The sequence below is a fragment of the Sabethes cyaneus genome, chromosome 3 (genome assembly GCF_943734655.1).
Source record: "Sabethes cyaneus chromosome 3, idSabCyanKW18_F2, whole genome shotgun sequence".
Lineage (NCBI taxonomy): Eukaryota > Metazoa > Arthropoda > Insecta > Diptera > Culicidae > Sabethes > Sabethes cyaneus.
The window spans coordinates 6,258,195-6,278,276 of NC_071355.1; the positions used below are offsets into that span (position 1 = coordinate 6,258,195).

At 40.9% G+C, this 20,082-nt stretch overlaps 3 protein-coding genes across 3 annotated transcripts; 2 read left to right on the forward strand and 1 right to left on the reverse strand.

Moving 5' to 3' along the window:
- Nucleotides 1-5,526: 5,526 nt before the first annotated feature.
- LOC128744357 (endoribonuclease CG2145-like) lies at nucleotides 5,527-8,292 on the forward strand. The gene is made up of 4 exons (XM_053841305.1): nucleotides 5,527-5,927; nucleotides 6,463-7,393; nucleotides 7,460-7,892; nucleotides 7,956-8,292. The coding sequence occupies exons 1-4, from the start codon at nucleotides 5,864-5,866 to the stop codon at nucleotides 8,187-8,189; spliced, it is 1,662 nt and encodes a 553-aa protein (XP_053697280.1). The 5' UTR covers nucleotides 5,527-5,863; the 3' UTR covers nucleotides 8,190-8,292.
- Nucleotides 8,293-8,455: 163 nt separating this feature from the next.
- LOC128744359 (estradiol 17-beta-dehydrogenase 11-like) lies at nucleotides 8,456-18,436 on the reverse strand. Its single transcript, XM_053841308.1, has 5 exons — nucleotides 18,071-18,436; nucleotides 17,809-17,985; nucleotides 17,491-17,747; nucleotides 8,575-8,703; nucleotides 8,456-8,510 (listed from the first exon to the last, which is right to left on the reverse strand). Exons 1-5 carry the CDS (start codon nucleotides 18,434-18,436, stop codon nucleotides 8,456-8,458), a joined length of 984 nt encoding a protein of 327 aa, XP_053697283.1.
- Nucleotides 18,437-18,660: 224 nt separating this feature from the next.
- LOC128744327 (17-beta-hydroxysteroid dehydrogenase 13-like) lies at nucleotides 18,661-19,874 on the forward strand. The gene is made up of 5 exons (XM_053841232.1): nucleotides 18,661-19,029; nucleotides 19,080-19,244; nucleotides 19,311-19,567; nucleotides 19,632-19,760; nucleotides 19,823-19,874. The coding sequence occupies exons 1-5, from the start codon at nucleotides 18,661-18,663 to the stop codon at nucleotides 19,872-19,874; spliced, it is 972 nt and encodes a 323-aa protein (XP_053697207.1).
- The last annotated feature ends 208 nt before the right edge of the window (nucleotides 19,875-20,082 follow it).

Sequence of the window (20,082 nt, forward strand, 5' to 3'; positions counted from 1 at the left end):
GCAGTCGCAGTCCATTTTAATTACTTTAAAGATTTTTACATCGTCGGCATAAAAAGACCGACAGCCTGGTGGCAGAAGAGCTGATAGTTTGTTTATAAAAAGAGAAAAGAGCAAGGGTCCAAGGTTGCTCCACTGTGGAACGAGTCGGAAAACTCTGATCCGATCTTCACACTTAGCGTACGGGGTGTTAGGTACGAATGTAGCCACTGGCAGAACGGTGCGGAAACTTCCAGCTTCTCAAGCCTAGCAAGGAGGATGCCGTGATCCACCCGATCAAACGCAGCTTTCAGGTCCGTGTACACTGCATCAATTTGCACCCCTTCATTCATGTTGCGCAGGCAAAACGAGACGAAATCGACGAGATTCGTGGAGACTAAACGTTTTGAAAAAAAAAACCATGCTGGTCTGAGGAAATGTAGTGTTGACAGCTAGCGAACAAAGCGTCGTTCACGATTATCTCGAGCACTTTAGAACTTGAGAACTTTAGAACGATGTAATGCCTCGATAGTTTTGAACGTTGCGCTTATCACCCTTCTTGTGTACAGGGAACATTACTGACTCTTTCCACAGAGTAGGGAACTTACACTGCTGAATTGAAGCATTGAACAACAGTGAGAGAGGTCTAGCGAGAACAGTAGAACACTTTTTCAGGTTGCAAGATGGAATACCGTCAGGTCCGGCAACTAACGAATAATTTAATTTCCCGATGGCAGTTTTCACAATCTCCTCCGTTACACGAAAGACGTTGAGCTTGATGACTTCGTTAGGTGCGTTTCTAACAGCATAAGCAATTTGTTCTAAGGAAGCAGGAGCACGATTAAAAGCCTGCTTGAAGTGAGTAGCAAAGAGGTTGCATTAATCGCGAGCAACGTTGGCTTTATGATCGTCCAGAAACAGATCAACAGGTAGGCCGTCTTCGTTTTTCTTAGAGTAGACAAATGACCAAGATTTCTTCGGATTTCTGCGGAAGTATCCTTGCATTCGTAGAGTATACTGCTTATACAAAAAACGGTTGTACGCTCGAAAATCACTACAGGCACGGTCAAAGCTTCGCTTGGTGGCTTGGCAGCGTGATCTTTGAATTGCGCGCAGAGCAGAGGATCTAGCACGTTTCAATCGACGGAGATGCGCGTTTCCCCATGAAGGCTTGCGAGCGGGTCGGCATAACAAGCGATTATTCCTGTTTAACACTGGATTAATTTGCGTCAGGCCGTGGAAACAGAAACCGTCTAAAAGCGCGGCGCAAGCTGCGGAAGCGTGAGAGCGTTGGTAGTCGATGCTACCGTTTACAGGAACATTCCAAACTAAACTGAACTGATTGTAATCACCTAACAGCAGCGCTAGGTGGGAATACACACTACAAAGTGAGTCGATATGTTCGCTGATACTCATGGCATCGTGCTTACGGTAGGGGGGGTAAATAGATTACACCAATGCTCAGAGAGAGATCGGCTACTAGGACTTTCACCCATAGCTGCTCAAGTGTTTCGTAGATCGGGGAAAGGTCGATGGAGCAACTCAGCTTATTAGAGGTCGCGATCAACACACCACCGCCACGGGACTTTCTGCTGTTTTGCTAGTTACGATCGCATCTAAAAATGGAGTGCGTTCCCAAATAACTGTTGGGAGTGAATCTTCTCGTCAAGCCAGGTTTCCTTTAATACAATTATATCGAAGTTTGACTCAGCTACAGCAATGTAAAAGTCGTCGATTTTGGTTCGAAGTCCGCGCACGTTCTGGTAATAAATCAGCAATGAAGAATTCGAGTTCAGGTGCAGGTCTGACACAGAGCTGCAAACGGGGACTCCGTCATCGAAGAAATTGTTATAGGAGTTGTTGCACTTGCCTGGTGTGGAATTTTGGGAGGCCCGTTCCGTACACCCACACGCAGGCCCGGGACGACTGTTGTTCGCTGGCAGGAATAACTCGACTGCGGTGGGGAGGCCGGGGGCTACCATAATACCGTAATCATTACATCCCGGTACAACATCAGATGTCGGTAGAGTCACGGTGCTTTGCCTAGAATGGTGTGCTACGTCAAGCAGGTCTGGATTAATGGTGAGATCGACGTGTGAGGCGACGCAAGTATCACTGGAAACAAAGTGTGTTTCAGCGGTAGTGAGGAAACAAACACACTGATACTTGCCAGGATTTGCGGTTTGGAGGCTTCGTTCCGTACAATTGCACACAGGGCCGGGACGACTGATGTGCGCTGGCAGGAAAAGCTCGACTGTGGCAAGGGGAACAGAAGCCTCCATGATACTAGAAACGTTGCGTCCCAGCCTCCGAATGGCCGACGGTGAAGTAGTAGTGGAGCTAGGAGAGTCAGAAGCAGTTACATGACCGAAGATCCTGTAGTTATAGCTGGTTCCGAAGTCGTCGCAGGAGTTCCTGCGATTCTTGGAGTAATAGGCGATGAGAGGAGGTTTGATGGTGCCCAGTAGTTTTTTGAGATGGCACCCTCAAACTCTCTAAAGAGAAGTCCTTGTGGCCAGGTCCCAGTGTTCAATGCGAAGTCTCGTATGAAGTTCATTGCAGACAAATGTGCATCCTTTTTGGTCAATGGAATGACCTTGAACGGTCCATCGCACTGCAAGCATTCTCTAACCAAATCAGTTACTGCATCCGCTTTAACACTAGGGTGAATTCTGGACAGGTAGAGCCAGAATAATTCCTTCGGAGGGGGAACAGTTTTTACGGCTTCAGAGGTAGATGGTTTCGTACCTCCAAGGAGCGGCTTAGTAATTATAATGCGTTCATCACGACGACGTTTCATTGGAGGTTCGCCGACAGTAATTCCAGTGGCCAGTGGTGTAGAGACAGTCTCTTGTACTTTCTTAGAAAGCTGTTCCATCTGCTTGCTGTTAACCAAGATTGCCTTCTTCAAATCACTGATGGCCTCACTATGGTTAGCAGACATAGAGGAGACCGCCTGGCCGACGGAGGAGAAAACCTGTTTAAAACGTGTCATTTTCATCAATTCAACGCATTGGTCGCACATCCAAAAGAGATTCCTGCGCTCATGTAACACTTTCATGACGGACGAGTTCAATCTAGCGCATTTAGTGTGAATGACCTGTTCACAAAAACCCATGCAGGTGATTGACTCATCACTCGCTTTCACCGGTTTGGCGCAATGATCACATGCACTTTCCATACTGAACAACTTCTTGCCGAGATAAACCACCTTGAATCAATTTACTTTGAACACGGCAGTGAGGCACCTCAAATCCAGTTACTTTGAACACAGGGATTAAAAAAAACTCTTTGTTTTTTTTGCCCCCCTCCCCTTCAGTTGTCTAGCATCGAAAGGACAAAAACTTTAAAAAACATTTGTAATGGCCTAACTGGGACCAATTAAAAGAAAAAAGTCTAAAGTCGAATGGAAAATGACAAAAAACGGAACAGAAAAGATGGAAAACGGGCCAGAAAATGTGGAAAAACGGAAAAAATACGAAAAATCGAGCAGAGAAAAGACAGAAAAACAGAAATCAAAACGGAAAAGATGAATAACGAGAGAGAAAAAGAACATCGTTGGAGGAAATGAGGAAAACGGAAGAAACAGGCCAAACGGGATAAATAAGTAGAAAGTTGAGAAAAAGAAAAATATAAAATTAAAAAACACGGTCTTTATTCCGTAACACGGACTACACGGTAACGGAAGGGAAAGCACGAATGTGAAAAAGATAACGGAAATGAAAAAAAGGAAAACCGAAGAGGAAAGGGGAAAAGAGAGCAAAAGACGGAATAAACGTAACAGAGAAGATGCACAAATGGGGCATGAAAAAGAGGAAAACGGAACAGACAACGACGAAAAATTTAAATTTAAATTTAAATTTAAATGCACAATCTACTACAATTTGCAAAACAAATTCTAAAAGCATGGACTAATTAGTTCTTAACAATAGACCGCAGAGCTAGTGCGGTTAACGAAAAACGATACCTATATTTATTCTGAAAAAGGCTGAAAACCTACGACCGAAACATCGGATATACATACAACAAATATCGTTTTAAATTATTTTCGTAGACTGCAAAAGCCGAACATTCAACCTAGATATAAAAAGAACAAGGAAAAGATCAAAACTGGAAAAGAGAGAAAAGGAAAAAAAGAAGACGAAAAACGGAAGGAAAATAATAGACAACCAAATGAAAGACAGAACTTAAAACAAGAGAAAATGGGATAAGAAACGGAAAAAAACGGAACAATGAAACAGGAAACACGGGACAGACAAAATGGAGAGAGAGAGAGAGAGAAAAAGGAAAAGCGAACCGAAAGTTAGAGTAAAAATCATGAAAAAGGTAATGGAAATGAGAAAAACGGGGCTGGAACAGAGAAAAAACGGAACAGAAAAGAGTTTATCTGTGTGAGAGAATCTAACGAAAAATGTCAATTTAATTTCAAATAAAATTCCGTGTTCAAATTCAAGTATAATATCCGATTTCAACTCTAATTTCAACTTCAGTTCCAAGTCTAATTTATGGTCCAATTTTAACTTTAACATTCCAAAGTGCGCAATTTTGACGCTAATCGACCGGTATTTTTGAGACAAGTAGGTAATAATAGATTCGCCGTCCTACGATCAATTCAAAATATTTTTCTGAAAGGTTGAGTGCCCCGCCTTCTGGTTATGTCTGGGCACGCTAGTGCCAATTGTCTTCGAGGTTTTAAGTGCCTAACTGCCTCATCCGAGTTTTAAGACACAAATTATTGGGGCTAAAAGTAAAAAGTAAAAAGTAAAAAGTAAAAAGTAAAAAGTAAAAAGTAAAAAGTAAAAAGTAAAAAGTAAAAAGTAAAAAGTAAAAAGTAAAAAGTAAAAAGTAAAAAGTAAAAAGTAAAAAGTAAAAAGTAAAAAGTAAAAAGTAAAAAGTAAAAAGTAAAAAGTAAAAAGTAAAAAGTAAAAAGTAAAAAGTAAAAAGTAAAAAGTAAAAAGTAAAAAGTAAAAAGTAAAAAGTAAAAAGTAAAAAGTAAAAAGTAAAAAGTAAAAAGTAAAAAGTAAAAAGTAAAAATTAAAAAGTAAAAAGTAAAAAGTAAAAAGTAAAAAGTAAAAAGTAAAAAGTAAAAAGTAAAAAGTAAAAAGTAAAAAGTAAAAAGTAAAAAGTAAAAAGTAAAAAGTAAAAAGTAAAAAGTAAAAAGTAAAAAGTAAAAAGTAAAAAGTAAAAAGTAAAAAGTAAAAAGCACCTTTCAAAAACATAAAAAATTGTTCTAAAAATGAATTACTTTTTTAATCAACTAAGTGAAAGTTTTATTTATTTATTTTTTAAATATTACGTAACGAATCGATCACACAAACGGGTGGATTGGTTGTTTACTCCGAAAAGCGTAATTCCAATTCTCACCTCACCTATTTCTCACTGGTCGCACTTAGTGGTTTCTATTTACCTACTTGCTTCCTTCCTCGATTCGGTTCCAATCAATCGATCACAATCGCCGCCGGCTAGCAAGCAGCTTGTGTATGGCGCTGGCCCGTCCGTTACTATTACAGCCCGCAGCGGGTAGCGTCATCGTCGTCTTCGTCCGGTTTTCAGTTCCTTCGCGATCGTCTCGGTGTTCACATGTACGAGTCATAACTCGTTCGAGAAACGGCTCAGTGTTATTGTTTTTTTTATTTCATTCTCTCAGCGTTAACACAGCTGATAGACAGATAGCCGGAGGCTCGGAGGTCACCAACGGTAACCGGCATTGACACGAAGGTCTTTGAAGGCCAGCCGACTGAAAATTGGGATAACACTTCGGGCAGTTCAGCGGAGAAATTACGTGATCGGTGACGATAATTACTTTCACTTGATACCGTACGTGACATAATCGGCTAAAAGTTCAATTGTTTGCTGCCGTTCATTCGAGGAACCTTTTCCGTTCACCATGAGGGCTGCTCGATTGATCTGCTTCGCAGTAATTTTGCTAATTGCATTTTCTTCACTAACAGGTAAGCCGGTTTCGGATAGAATAGATCTCACAAATGTGGAACTGTGTGGAAGCAATAAATCACAAACAGCCACAGCTGTGTGTATGTGGGAATTTCCGTTATTTCAAGAATGATTCCACGAATATAAGTTGTTTTAATTGACCTGCGACCGTTATATTCTGTGAAGTAGAAATTCCTGAACTTGTTTTTGTTCGTTGGTTGTAATAACAATAACTGAGCATAACTTATTTTGTATGCATGACTATCGGCCATGCGAGACTAAAGTCGTTGCACGATTCAAGGATTGGATGATGTCATCTGTCCGTGAGATCACGATTTCACAGTTGAAATGTAATGAAATTAAATTTATTCTTAAACTCTGTCGTAGAACGTCTATCTAGATTGATTCAATTAGCCTTCATTCTAGAATATAGAACGAAAAACAATAATAATCAACCGCCACCTTAAGTGCAGCGATTCCTCCGATGATGCGCTGCTATTCCGTGCACTCCTATTGACCTTCGTTATCTCCGTCTGTTTTAAATAAAATTTTCAGATGCTCAATGGTTCGGCAGTAAAAAAAAGAAGGAAGAAGACCCAAACGTATCGTTGCTTTCGTACGCTCCGATCGATCCAGACGCTGTTCCTCCGCAACCTGTCGTCACATCGACAACGACCAGCACGACAACGCCGGCACCCACAACCACTAAGAAGAAGGGATTTTTCGGTGGTCTTTTCGGAGGAGGTAGCAAAAAGGAAAAGGAAGCGACAACAACCACCACCACAACAACTACTCCCAAGCCAACAACGACCACCACGACAAAGGCACCGACCACAACAAAAAAATCTGGTGGATTCTTCGGTGGCCTTTTCGGAGGAGGAAAGAAAGACAAGACAACCACTACTGTTGCTCCCAGTACGACAAAAGCCGTTCCCACAACGACCGCAAAATCCGCAGCTCTAACGCCAACCGTAAAAGCTGCTGTTCCAAGTACGACAGCAACTCCAACCACGAGCACAGTGAAATCTCCAACTGCCAAAGACGTCCCCATTCCCACGGTACCAACTACAGCGGCTACCGTTCCGAAACCTCCACCAATTCCACCCAAACCCGTATCATCTACTCCGAAATCAATCGATCCCTTCCCAGCTTTGCCAGCGAAAGCTGGAAGTCCCACACCTGCTTCTGTTCCAACCTCTACCGTAGCCAGTGCATGGAACAAACCTCTACCAACGCAGCCACCAGCTTCTCCAGCAGCCGGTAAGCCGGGTGTTAGTTTTGTCCCGACTCAACCTCCGGCACCAGGAGCCACTAGTAAGGGAACCACTCCACGGTACAGTGAAGGACCAACAGCAACGGACGAGGAATTGGCCACACTAGCCGAGCAACTTTTCTCCAAAGACACAAGCCAACTGAACAAACATGTTCGATCAAACTACCAACGTCAGACACTGTCATCATCTTCCCTGGACGAAGCCCCTGAACCGTAATTAATTATTCGAATTGCGCTAAAAGACCTCATTTGATAATTAAACATTCTTCCTGTCCACAGTTTCCTCTCCGTGGACGAACGTCAAGTATATGCCGTACCAACGATCGAAAAGATGCGAGCCCTGTTTAACAACTACGAGCTGGACACAATGGTCAACGAGTACGTAACTCCGATGGAGAAGAAAGAGGAAAACGATTTCGTGGATGCCCTGCTGGCCACGAACGTCATGCGAACCGCGATGCTGTTCCTGCAGAAGAAGGGCGTTGTGACGGCCGACCCGAAGACACACCACGAGCTGCTGAAAACAATCTGGTTCCAGCTGTACTCGCGAGGTAACGGCAAAATCGGCAGCTCCGGCTTCGAGCACGTCTTTCTGAACGAAGTCAGCAACGGAACCATGATCGGTCTGCACAACTGGGTGTACCTGTACGAGCAGGAAAAGTCCGGCCACCTGGACTACCAGGGTTACATCAAGAAGTTCGACCTGGGAAGCGTGAGTTTTATGACACTGTCTTCTATAGTATAGTTTAGCACTGATTTTTTTTTATCTCAACAGAAAGGAGAGATCGCTAAAATTAGACTTACCTTCGACAAGCTCACCAAACCGTCCAATTCGCTGTTTGTGGCAACTTCCCCCGAGTTGGAGATAGCCCTTTACACGGTATGCTTCCAAATGCGACCGGATACCGAGTGCCCGTTGGCGTTTAACGGTAAAAAGTTCACCATCAAAACCTTCACCTTCCGCTATCGGGGCAAGAATCTGATCGGAGGTGCTTGGCCCAACTTTTAGAACGAACGACGAGCAGCTCTTTCTCTCTGATTTGTTATACTCAAACAGTTTTACGCACTTTTGTACTATTCTGTATATTTTTATGTTAGAAATATAAACACTTAACGAGACTAAACTTCAATTCAACAACGCACGCAAGGATTGCTTTGTTCGGTGCCAACAGTGCAGAACACGCAGTAAGCCATGAAATCCGAATTAGTAATGGCCAATCGACAAGTGAACGGTTTTTGGAACGTATTCACCACCAGTTGTCAAATGAATTCATTTCAATTTCCTAGAAACTGGTCCTGGAATAGGTATTTTATCTTCCGAGGCATATCACTGTGAAAAATAAAACAAAACTGAGTTTAGTGGTTCAATTGAAACAAAAAGTGTAATTGCATACTCAATAAACGTCAGCAGCCCAACTCCGAACCAGTCAGGGGCGAACGCCTTGCGCCGGTTGCACCGGATCGAGCGGACGATCGATCTCGCTGCCTGGTCTGGATCGATTACAGGAAGTCTGGAGAAAAATCTGAAATAGGAAGCAAATCGGAAACAAATTTGAAAAATAACAAATCAAAGCAATCGGGGGTAAAATTTTTCATTACTTTCAATAACTTTTGTCGAGAAAGGAAAAAGAAAATCGTGAATTTGGGAAAAAAAACTTCAAGTCGCTGTCCTGAAGAACTGTCCTGTGCCTACATTTTTGGCCCTTCTCTCCCAGCTAATGGAAGACTTCATTCTGCTGCCAACTGTGCCTACAATAATAAATAGTACAAAAAACGTAAACACACAAAACTGAGTAAAATTGGCGACTGCTAATGCAACTTTTTTTTTTTTTGAAAAAATCATAAGACAATTTCCTTTAAGACAACTTTTTGAATTTGACCTTAAAATGGGACATTGTATTAGATTTGAAATTTTAACTCAATTGGACTCGAAATTGGACTTAAAATCGGATATTAAATTGGAGACGAAATTAACCTTAAATTGAACTTAAATTGAAAATGAAACTTATGAAATTGCACATAAATTAGACTTTAATTTGGGTGTAAAATCTGAATTTGAATTGGGATTAAAGTCAGCTGAACAAAAAGTGGAGTAAAATTTGCTTTAAAATTTAACTTGCCATTTGACTCAATATTAGCGCTTTGAACTCGAAATGAAATTGGATTAAAATTCAAGTTTAAATTAAATTTGAGTCAAAATAACCAATTTTTTGCGAAAATATCGGAATTAACGCGGCTTTTGTACGCAAATTTTGATTTGGTTTTTGTTCGCAAGTAATGGATTTTACACGTTTTTTTACGATTTTCAGTATTTACGCGATTTTGATTTATGTGAAACGTGTCCTTCGCGTAAAAAAACCACTTCAGCGCAATTCAGTTAAAGTTGAAACTTAACAACAAACTGGGCTTGAAACTAAATGTATTCCCAGTGGGCTTGAAACTGGATTCAGGATAATCCCAATTACAACTTGAAAGTGTTTCTGCATTTATTTTTTATTGAAGGCGTGGCACGTGCCACAGTGTGCCTCAGTCTGTTTTTTGTTTTCTGCTTTCTGCTTTCTGCTTTCTGCTTTCTGCTTTCTGCTTTCTGCTTTCTGCTTTCTGCTTTCTGCTTTCTGCTTTCTGCTTTCTGCTTTCTGCTTTCTGCTTTCTGCTTTCTGCTTTCTGTTTTAGCTGTTATTTATGCTCTTTTTTAATCTTCCCCGTTTTTTGTTATTTTTCTCTTTTGATGATTTTCTTTGTTTTTTGTTGCCTTTTTGTGCTTGATTGTTGCTCACTTTTGTTCTTCCGGTTTTCAGTTTTTTTTTCTTTGTTGTAAATTTTTCTGTTCATCATGCAATATACTCTGTTTATTTTATTTTTTGCTGTTTCTCGGTTTTCAAATTTTCTCTATAATCTGTTACTGTTTTATCATGTCTTTGCTGCTGGGTTTGCTGTTGTTTTATTTAATTTTTTGGTTGTCGAACTCCTTTTGTTCGCTTCTATGCGTTTTTACCAATTTGGTTTTTCATTTATTTTTTCTTCGTCACTGCTTTCGTCTGTTTATTCTGTTTTGTTCTGGATTTTTTCCTGTATTTTCATTTTTTGTTTCCCTGTTACAGTTAATTGTATTTTGGTTTATTTGCGTGTTTCATAGTTTCACTATATTTTTCTGTTTTACTGTTTTAATCTACTATCTACAGTTTTATCTGATTTAAATGGTTATACAGGGTTTTAGATAGCTCGATGCCAATATTTCAGAGGATGATAGAGGACCATATTTGACGAAAAAAATCCTTCTACTCATACGGTCAAATCTGAATTGCTAGAGAGTTATTAAATACTGGTTGAGTCCGAATCTTACGATCCGGAAAACTTAAATGTCTGTTCAGAATTCAGAAAACTGCGGATACATTCCATTAACCAGTGTTTACGAAGATGTTTAGTCTTTGTATTAGTTCTTTGACTTCTTATATTGCATAATATAGCTCTAAGATGTTGTACAGAGTCATAGCCGGAAACTGAAACAAATAGTTTTTATGGTCGTATTGGATTTTGTTTAACTGAATAAAAACATTATCTTCACTGTGCTGATTCTATAGGCGGGCAATATGGGTCTTTTGTGTGAGGGGCTCTGAACCGTCTATTGCCTGCCACAAACCGATTCATATGGTCGGTGTTAAGTCAGATAGAACCAAGTGGCACAATTCTGACTTCGAGAAATCGGATTCAAAGTTTACATGCATGATCTTCTAACTCTGGATGTTTGCAACATTTATGTAGTCTGATTAGAGTAAAATGTTGCTAAGAAAATTCTTGATCGTTTGCTATCATTGCCTCATTTTTAAAATTTCTGACACCGACCATCGAGTTGAGCAGGCGTGTCGAGCAGTCAAATCAAGCAATCGAATCAAGCAATCGAATCAAGCAGTCCAGTCGAGCAGTTGAGTCGAACAGTCGAGCCGAGCAGTTGAATCGAGCAGTCCAGTCGAGCAGTTCAATCGAGTAGTCTAGTCGAGCAGTCGAATCGAATGGTTTAGTCAAGCAATTGGGTCAAGCGGTTAAGCCGAACAGTTGAGTCGAGCAGTCGTGTCGAGCAGTCGAGTCGAGCAGTTAAGTTGAGCAGTTAAATCGAGCTGTCGAATCAAACAAGTCAAGCAGTTGAATCAAGCTGTTCAGTCAAGCAGTCTAGCCGAGCAGTTGAGTTGAGCAGTCGAGTTGGGTCGTTAAACCGAGCAGTCGATCCGAGTAGTTTAAACGAGCAGTTAAGTCGAGTAGTCCAGTCGAGCAGTTGAATCGAGTAGTCTAGTCGAGCGCTCGAATCGAACTGTTTATTCAAGCAGTCTAGTCGAGCAGTCAAGCGATTAAGTCGAGTAGTCCAGTCGAATCGAACAGTTAAGTCGAGCTGTCAAATCGAACAGTTAAGTCAAGCAGTTGAGTCGAGCCGTCGGGTTGAGTGGCTAAGTCAAGCAGTTAAGTCGAGCAGTCTAGTTGAGCTATTGAATCAAGCTGTCAGTCGAGTCGAGCAATCAAATCGAGTAGTCTAGTCGAGCAGTTGAATCGAGCAATCGGGTTGAGCAGTTGAGTCGAGCAGCCGATTCGAGTAGTCCAATCGAGTAGTTGAGTCAAGCAGTTCATTCGAGCAGTCGAGTCGAGTAGCGCAGTCGAGCAGTGGAATCAAGCAGTTGAATCGATTAGTTGAGTCGACCGTCGAATCGAACAGTTGAGTCGAGCAGTCTAGTCGATCAGATGAATCATGCTGTCCAGTCAAGCAGTCCAGTCGAATCGAACAGTCCAGTCGAGCAGTTCAATCGTGCAGTTAAGTCGAGCAGTCGGGTCGAGTAGTAAGTCAAGCAATTGTGTCAAGCAGTCGAATCGAGTAGTTAAGTCGAACTGTTCAGTCAAGCAGTCAAGTCGATCTGTCCAATCAAGCAGTTGAGTCGAGCACTAGTCCAGTTGAGCAGTCTAGTCAACCATTTGAGCAATCGAGCAGTCCAGTAGTCGACCGGTGAGGTGACTGAGAATACAACCCATTCCTACGAAAGCGTTAGTTACCGATAAGCCTCGGAGTTGTGACGTCCTGTCAACGAGTCGGCGTGTTGAGGATAGACGAGGATCAGGACTAAACCTCAGCTAGCGCATCGTTCAAGTCCTGTTCCTCCTCTACTCTCCTCTCCACCTCATTCGTTTCTTTGTTTTTCGGCAGAGAGAGCTTGCTCGGTAAGGGGCCATTCATATACTACATGGACAGCTTAGAGGGGGGTGGGGGGTATAAAAATTTCCACGCTTGTCCACGGAAGGGGGAGAGGGGGTATGGAAAATGTCCATGTGGACAAGTTTTTTTTTCCTACAAAAAATAGAAATTAAAAACATTGACCATTGATCAGTGAATGCTTTTGAGCTTAACAGGAAATTAGCAGTCATTAGCTTTTCGTTGGAGAGCCCAATTTCGGAAGCAGTTTTTGGGTCCAAAAGCGGGATTCTGTTTATAAAAACCCGAATTAATCCACCTAGCGGCGTGACCTAGCCTTTCTACTGTCACAATAATCATCATTTAATTTCTCAGGAACATCTATGTATAATTAACTTGACTATATTTTTAAATATCCGTTCCGTATTCCTCAAAATCCTTATTTGCCAGTAAAATTCACAACGTATTGCGTAGAATAATTAAATTTTCTTTCCTTGTGTGCGTAGATACTTGTAACACCTTATTTAGTTTTATAATCGGTCGGCCTAAACTTTCGGGCTTCAGAGCCACATAGGAAACTTGTTTTGAATTGACAATATGAAATATGTGTTCAGAACAGATTTGTTGCTAATTAATTAATACCATGTGTTCAAAAGTTAGCATCTTTGAAAAACAAGAGTTCAGAAAAATTATTATTATACTTCGCCTTTGAAGACAAAGAATATCGACAACAAAATGATTAATCTCAAAATTTTACTATTAGTTTGCTTGGCTTCAATTTTGCAATATATCTGAATTAGAAAAAATAACTGAATAGAGCATTAGATATGAAAAAGAGAAATTGAACTTTTTCTTAGCTGACGCTCCTTCAGATAATTATTTTTGCATGAAAATCAAAACTTATGCTTTTTTTGAATGTACTTTCATGAAAAGATAGTCATTAGCTTGATCGCATCGTTTTTACAATGTTGGAGGGTTAGGAAAACAAGAGGGTTGCAAAAGCTGCGCCTTAAACATGCTTGAGAATGGGAAATATGATCGATATGATTTTCAGTGTTTGTCATTTTTGATTTATTTGTTGAAACATGATACATGACATAAGACATCTGTCCTTTAAAATGTCATTAACGAAAACAAATCTTACAAAATTACTACCGTGCAACGTTTACTTCCTATTTTTCATATAACATTTCTAAGCTCTATCTATTGATTGAAAAGAGCATCTATTGATGCGCAAAATTTGTTTGAAATTTGTATAAATTTATTTGGAAAAATCAACTCATTTTTAATCCTATACACCACTATACCTTCATGCTTAAATTAACTGCTTTTCTTCGCTGTTTGCTTTTCGTGTACAATTGTGAGTAACATCAAGTGAACAAAATGACAATTGAAATCTGAAATCAAAGAAAAGAAAAAGCTTTTCGATTGAATCCCATTATTTAATATTTATTTGCAACAGATACGTAGTTCGCCTACGACGTGCAGGCTTCAACAGCGTCTTATTTCAAAGCGTATACGTATCTGTTGCGAATAAATATTAAATAGTGGGATTTAGTCGGTAAAAGTTTTTTCTTTTCTTTAATTTCAAATTTCGTATTCCACTAAGAGGCTTCAAAAATTTCAGACAATTGATTCAGAAAAGTTAGAAACATATTTTCTTGAATTTCAATGCAAATTTAAAAATTGTAAATTGTCATCCTAAGTAACAATTTGAGTTTTATTACACTCTTATGATGACATTCAAGACCAAAATTGGTCATGAAAACCACCAGAAGAGTACAATCAAACTCACATTGCTGCTTGGGATCACATACACACACCTACATACATACATACATACATACATACATACATACATACATACATATATACATACATATATACATACATACATACATACATACATACAAGCATATATACATACATACATACATACATACATACATACATACATACATACATACATACATACATACATACATACATACATACATACATACACACATACATCACACACATTGAATACAATCAACATTTGTTTTGAATTCACACGTTTTAACGGTTTAATATACGGTGCTTAAGTGTTAAAGTTTAAATAACTTTTGAATGAACTGTCCGATTTTAAATAACTCGGTTTCGTTTGATAGATCTCAGTAGTAATTTTCAAATAATAATAAAATATGTGATGTTTTTCATTGAATTAATGCTTATATGTTACAAAAATATGTTTTAAATACTATTTTTTCAAATTTCTTTATGTAACTTTCAAACTACAAGCCCAACCGTCATGAAATTTGGAAGTTAAGGGTTTGCAAGGCTCCTCTTTCATATGCAATCAATTTTGTTCAAATCGGTTAAGGGACCTATGAGATAATGAAGTCCCATATTTTTCATATTTTTATACATAACTTTTGAACTAAAAGTCCGATCAGTATGAAATTCAATAGCGACCAATGGGACACCTAGACCTTTCATTTGACACTAAGAACATTAAAATCGGTCCAGCCATCTCCGAGAAAAGTGAGTGAGATTAAAAGCGTCACATACACACACACACACACACACATACATACACACACACAGAAAATGCTCAGTTTTCGAAACTGAGTCGAATGGTATATGACATTCGGCCCGCAGGACCTTCTTTCCATTTCCGGTTTTCCAAGTGATTTCTATACCTGTATACTATATATTTATATAGTAGAAAGGCAAAACGTATGTACTGCATTCTTCTTGCCAATCTGAACACAGCGAATTAATTTTCATGGACAGAATTTTTGTTTCAAACAAAAAAACTTCTTTTGAAATTGGCAGAATCGATGACGACTAATTACACCTTAAATAAAATTTTATCTTCTGAGGCATATGTTGACCTAAATACATGAACCGAGCATTACGAGAGCACATATCTGGCATAAATCTTGTTGAAAAGATTAAGCCTGCGTTAGTACATTTAGATGTTGACTGCCTAGCCTGGATGAATCCACGAATATTGCATCGCTTGCACCAAATGTGGATGGCATTTTGCTTCAACAACAAATGCAGCTCACCACAAAAAAGGTATCCAGAGGCAACGTATTTCCAAAAGGATTCGCGTTCAGAAAATTTTACGAATCACATCGTGCCGGAAAGATCTTGTGTTGTGTTGAAGTAGACGACCAAGCTGAAGTGCTCTGGTTAGAAAAAGACCCCAGTAGCACACTTTAGGTCCATTTAGTTGAAGCAACCGAATTAAGACTGAAATTAGTCATATTTCGGCTACCACAACAACTTTGTAACAACCGTGCTAGTAGGGGATGCTCTAGACATAGAAGAATCGTCAAGCGAAAGTTAAGCTGAAACGGACTTTCTTGCAGTCGATAATAATAATTTGCAGTAAAACATGAATTAAGATCCAAACACCTTACATACGGATTTTAAGACGCTGAGGAAAATTGACGGAAAAACCATGGAAAAACTCAAATTTCCGCAACGACTAAAAATTCGTATGCATTGTGTCGGTGACTTTAGACTGGAGCTTCCTTTCACGTAAGCTTTTTCAATAAATATTGCATAAATGAAGTTGAAAACCAAAATTTTCAAAATGTAAAAATGTCCACGTGGGCAAACAGGGGAGGGGGGTGGGGGTTGAGCAAATGTCCACGCTTGTCCACGGAGGGGGACGGGGGGGTTGAAAATTGGTATTTTTCTGTCCACGTGGTATCTGGATGGCCCCTTATGAGTCGACAAACGAAGATGTGGCTCCAACTCTCTACTCACGGGTCGAGATTCACTCTGCCTGATCTCTGACTGTGTGCTGGAGGGTGGGCTGAAACAAAAGGGGAACCGAACAGTTATGGCCAGTAAGATGGCTGTACAATCGCTCAAACAATCTAAAAATATATAACGTCGAGTATCCAGCCCTGGATTAGTCAAAAGTTGCTGAGTCTCAATAAGAGAGATCTCAGCAAGCTTACCGGTCTTGCAACAGGACATTGTCCAAGTAAATATCATCTTCGGAATCTCAGTTTCGTACAAGTTGATATTTAACCTCGGAACACTTGCTCTGCAATCGCGGAGCACAAATAGTACGCAGACTGCAGTATCTCAAAAAGGGAAGATCTGGTTGGCGTCTCCGATCAGGGTACTAGGTTCATAAACCTAGTCATCTCTGATTGGCACATGTCTTACTCCAGCTACCAGCCTGTCACTTCCTCAATAGGTGATAGGTAAGCTTGAAGCGTATAGTAAAATAATAAAACGGGGCATACCACAATAGTTCAAAATAATGGACGCAGTGGTAAGAGTACCCAACAAAGGAGAAGAGAACACGTATGAAAAACAACAACAGCAATAAGCATGTTTTTCACAAATTTAGGGTTCGCCTCCACTTTTGCTTATCTAATCCGGCAAAACACAAACTGCTTAGGTTTGTTCGCAGGCAGCAGCTCTTGAACCTGTAATGTGTAAAGAATACATTTTACCCGGTTCAGCACGCTGCACACCTCCAAGGTGACATGGGGCTCTTTAGCAATTTACTTTGTGTTTGTCTTGAGATCATTTCTCACGATCCACGAAATTGGATGGTCAATCGCTGACGCCACTTGCTGATGATGCTTTCCTCGAAGCCTCGTTGAAAATTTCGTTAATGAAATAAGTTATCGACGGTCTGACAATCTACAACCATATTCCCCAGCAGAGCTGTCGATGCTTGAAAATTAGCGACGCCATGGCAAAGATAGTTCTTCCAGAGAATGCGCTTTGATAAGTTTGCTTCGTTGTTGTTTTCCATACGCATCAGACCGTGTACGTCGCACGCGGTGATCTAGTGTGCTGTGCGTGATGTATGAATTCGTGCAGATTTTAGATGCTAATTCCACACCCAAAACGATACGTTTAAAATTAAATTGCAGCGAAACTAAAATAGATAGGTGTTTCACACCAAGGAACGAATCATTGAATAGTAGCAGAGCTTCAAAGTGGTAGATAAAATCTATTCACTTCATCACGCATTTTTAGGAGAAGTTTAATGTTTAAAGTTATTTACTTCTGAAAAGTTACTAAATTTCATGAAACATGGCAATCTTGAGTACCCCCTGAAATATTTGCACTGAGTTACCTAACATCCTGTATTTGCAATATATAACTTATAACTTACGGCATTTTTAACACAGCATCCACCAGCTCCCTTCGGGTGTTCAGTTGAAATGGAAAAATGGTTGTCGTCTTGATGTACTTCGTGTGACCGGCAAGTTTGATTTCGTCACGAAGCTCTTCCATAAAGCCTTTCATCGCATATTTGGTTGTAGAGTAATGCCGCATCAGGCCAACGGGAAGGTAGGCGGCAGCCGATGCAATCGTCACGATGTGACCTTTCTGTCGAACGTACATCCCAGGTAGAAAGCTGTTGACCGTCTGAAATGGCAGAAAAATTCACTTTTCGAACATTACCGATATCGCCTATCACTTAACTTACATAGAAATTAGCCAATATGTTGACATTAACCATTCGCTGAAGATTTTCCGGCACATATTCATCGGAAACCAGAAACGGCACCAGCCCGGCATTGTTGATCAAAATGTCCACCGGTCCAAGTTCGGCCTCAATCGTTTGCTGCAGATTTTGTACCTCGTCGTGACACGCCACATCGACCTGAACCGCGACCGAAAAATATCATTAGCTTCGGCCGGTAAATTGTACGGTATCAAGGTCTCTCTTGCGTCACTTACCAACCTACCTTGTAAGAGGCGGCTTTCACTCCATAGTAGCGAAGTTCCAGCACCGTTCGCAGTGCGTTGTACTCATCCAAGTCGGCCACGGCAACGTTGCATCCCTGTTTGGCCAACTCGATTGCTATCGCCCGACCCAACCCGTTGGCACCGCCAGTGACCAAAGCAAGCCATCCTTTGATGTCCTTCGGTTTTCGCCAAACCGTCAATTTTCTCAACAGCAAATAAACCAGCAGCGGAATCAATTTTCCGAGGAAAATCACCACATTGTAGGCAATTTTGACCACCTGAACGACCGCCACCAGCGGTGGGCGCGCTGGCAACGGAGCTGCGGGATTATACGGCAGCTTCTGGAACTCTTCGAGGCTTCCCATTCTGCGCGGGCTCACGGCAAAACCACAACTGAACACGATGCATCCGAATGCATGCACTCGCATGCAGGCGAAAATCATTCAACTGGAAAACCACTCCGTCGCGTGTGAGATGTTGCGAAAAAACCAGTTTAAGGTTAAGGATGGATTGCAGCGGAACAAAAAAGCGCTGCACGCGGCTGCCGTCGGCTACTTACGGTTAGTCGGTCAGTTAGTGTAGAATCGAAATGAATTGCGAAGCGACCGGTGGCAGTTTGGTTGAGTTCTACAAGCGCCCGTACAATCCGGCAACTCCGGTGCCCCCGAAATCTCCGTTCGACCGCGTGAAGCGTTTTGTGTATTTACTCCAGTTTCTGGTGGAAAGTGTTCCGGTTTGGCTGTGGCTTCTGGTGAAATGGTTGTTTCCTGGTCCACCGAAAAATATTACCGGCTGGAATGCTCTGGTGACGGGTGGTTCCAACGGGATTGGCCGAGCGGTCGCACTGGAACTGGCTAGAAGCGGTTGCAATGTGGTTATCGTTGATATCGATGAAGACAACGGAAGAAGGACGCTGGCTGAACTGCTCACCCACAATGTTAAGGCGGCTTTTTATAAGGTTGGTTCTGCGAAATGTCGGAGAATACTTTAATCAGTAATATTTCTCAGGTGGACGTCGCCTGCTATGAAGAAATCGATCAACTTGGGCGGGAAATTGGTCCGGTTGATATTCTAGTGAACAACGCTAGTGTTTTGCCTTTCTTAGTTCCCGACGAATACAGCCCAGAGAATATTAGACGAACGATTAACGTTAATATTCTCAGTCACTTTTGGGTGAGTAAGAAACAACAAAAAATATCCGATTTTAATTAGCCTCATTTCCACAACCGCCTTTTTTAGACCATCAAAACGTTCCTGCCGGGAATGTACGAGCGTCGTCAGGGGCACATCGTAGCGCTGTCCTCGCTACTGGCCTACCTACCGGAGGGTTATACAAGAAGTTACAGCACCACGAAGTACGCCATACGTGGCTTCATGGAAGAACTGCACGACGAGATCTACCACGCCGGTTTCGAGAAGCGGGTCAAAACCACTACCGTTTTTCCGGCCATAATCAATACACGCAAGGAATGCATCGACGTGTTGCGTTCGCTGCCGTAAGTATTTGGCACACATTCTTGTACCTACTTACATTGTACAACATTGATCCATGATTGACAGCAACAATCCGAACCAACCCGTTTACACTCCCGAAGAGGCCGGTCGACGAATCGTGGAAGGCATCAAACGTAATACGAGAAAACTGGTCATCTACCAGTCAACTAAGGCATGGCAGATTGCACGGTTTGAGTGAGTACTAGAATTGTGCTTTAAATTTGGTTGAATTTGAATAATATAAGTTTATTTTTTAGGGATCTACCGAGGGCAATAACTCGACTGTACATGTACGAAATATGGAAGTAATCGTACTGTAAATTGGCAGGAAACTAAAAACCAAAAGAAAAATGTTTCAATTTTGTGATTGATCATTACTCAAATCAGTTTACAAATAAAAATATTAAGGGTGATACTGTTAATATCATTGACTATTGCTGCAGGAGAATTCCATTTCATTTTACTAACGGGTGACAACTACAATTTTGGAATTTTTTTCTCAAGCTGTCAAAAAAGA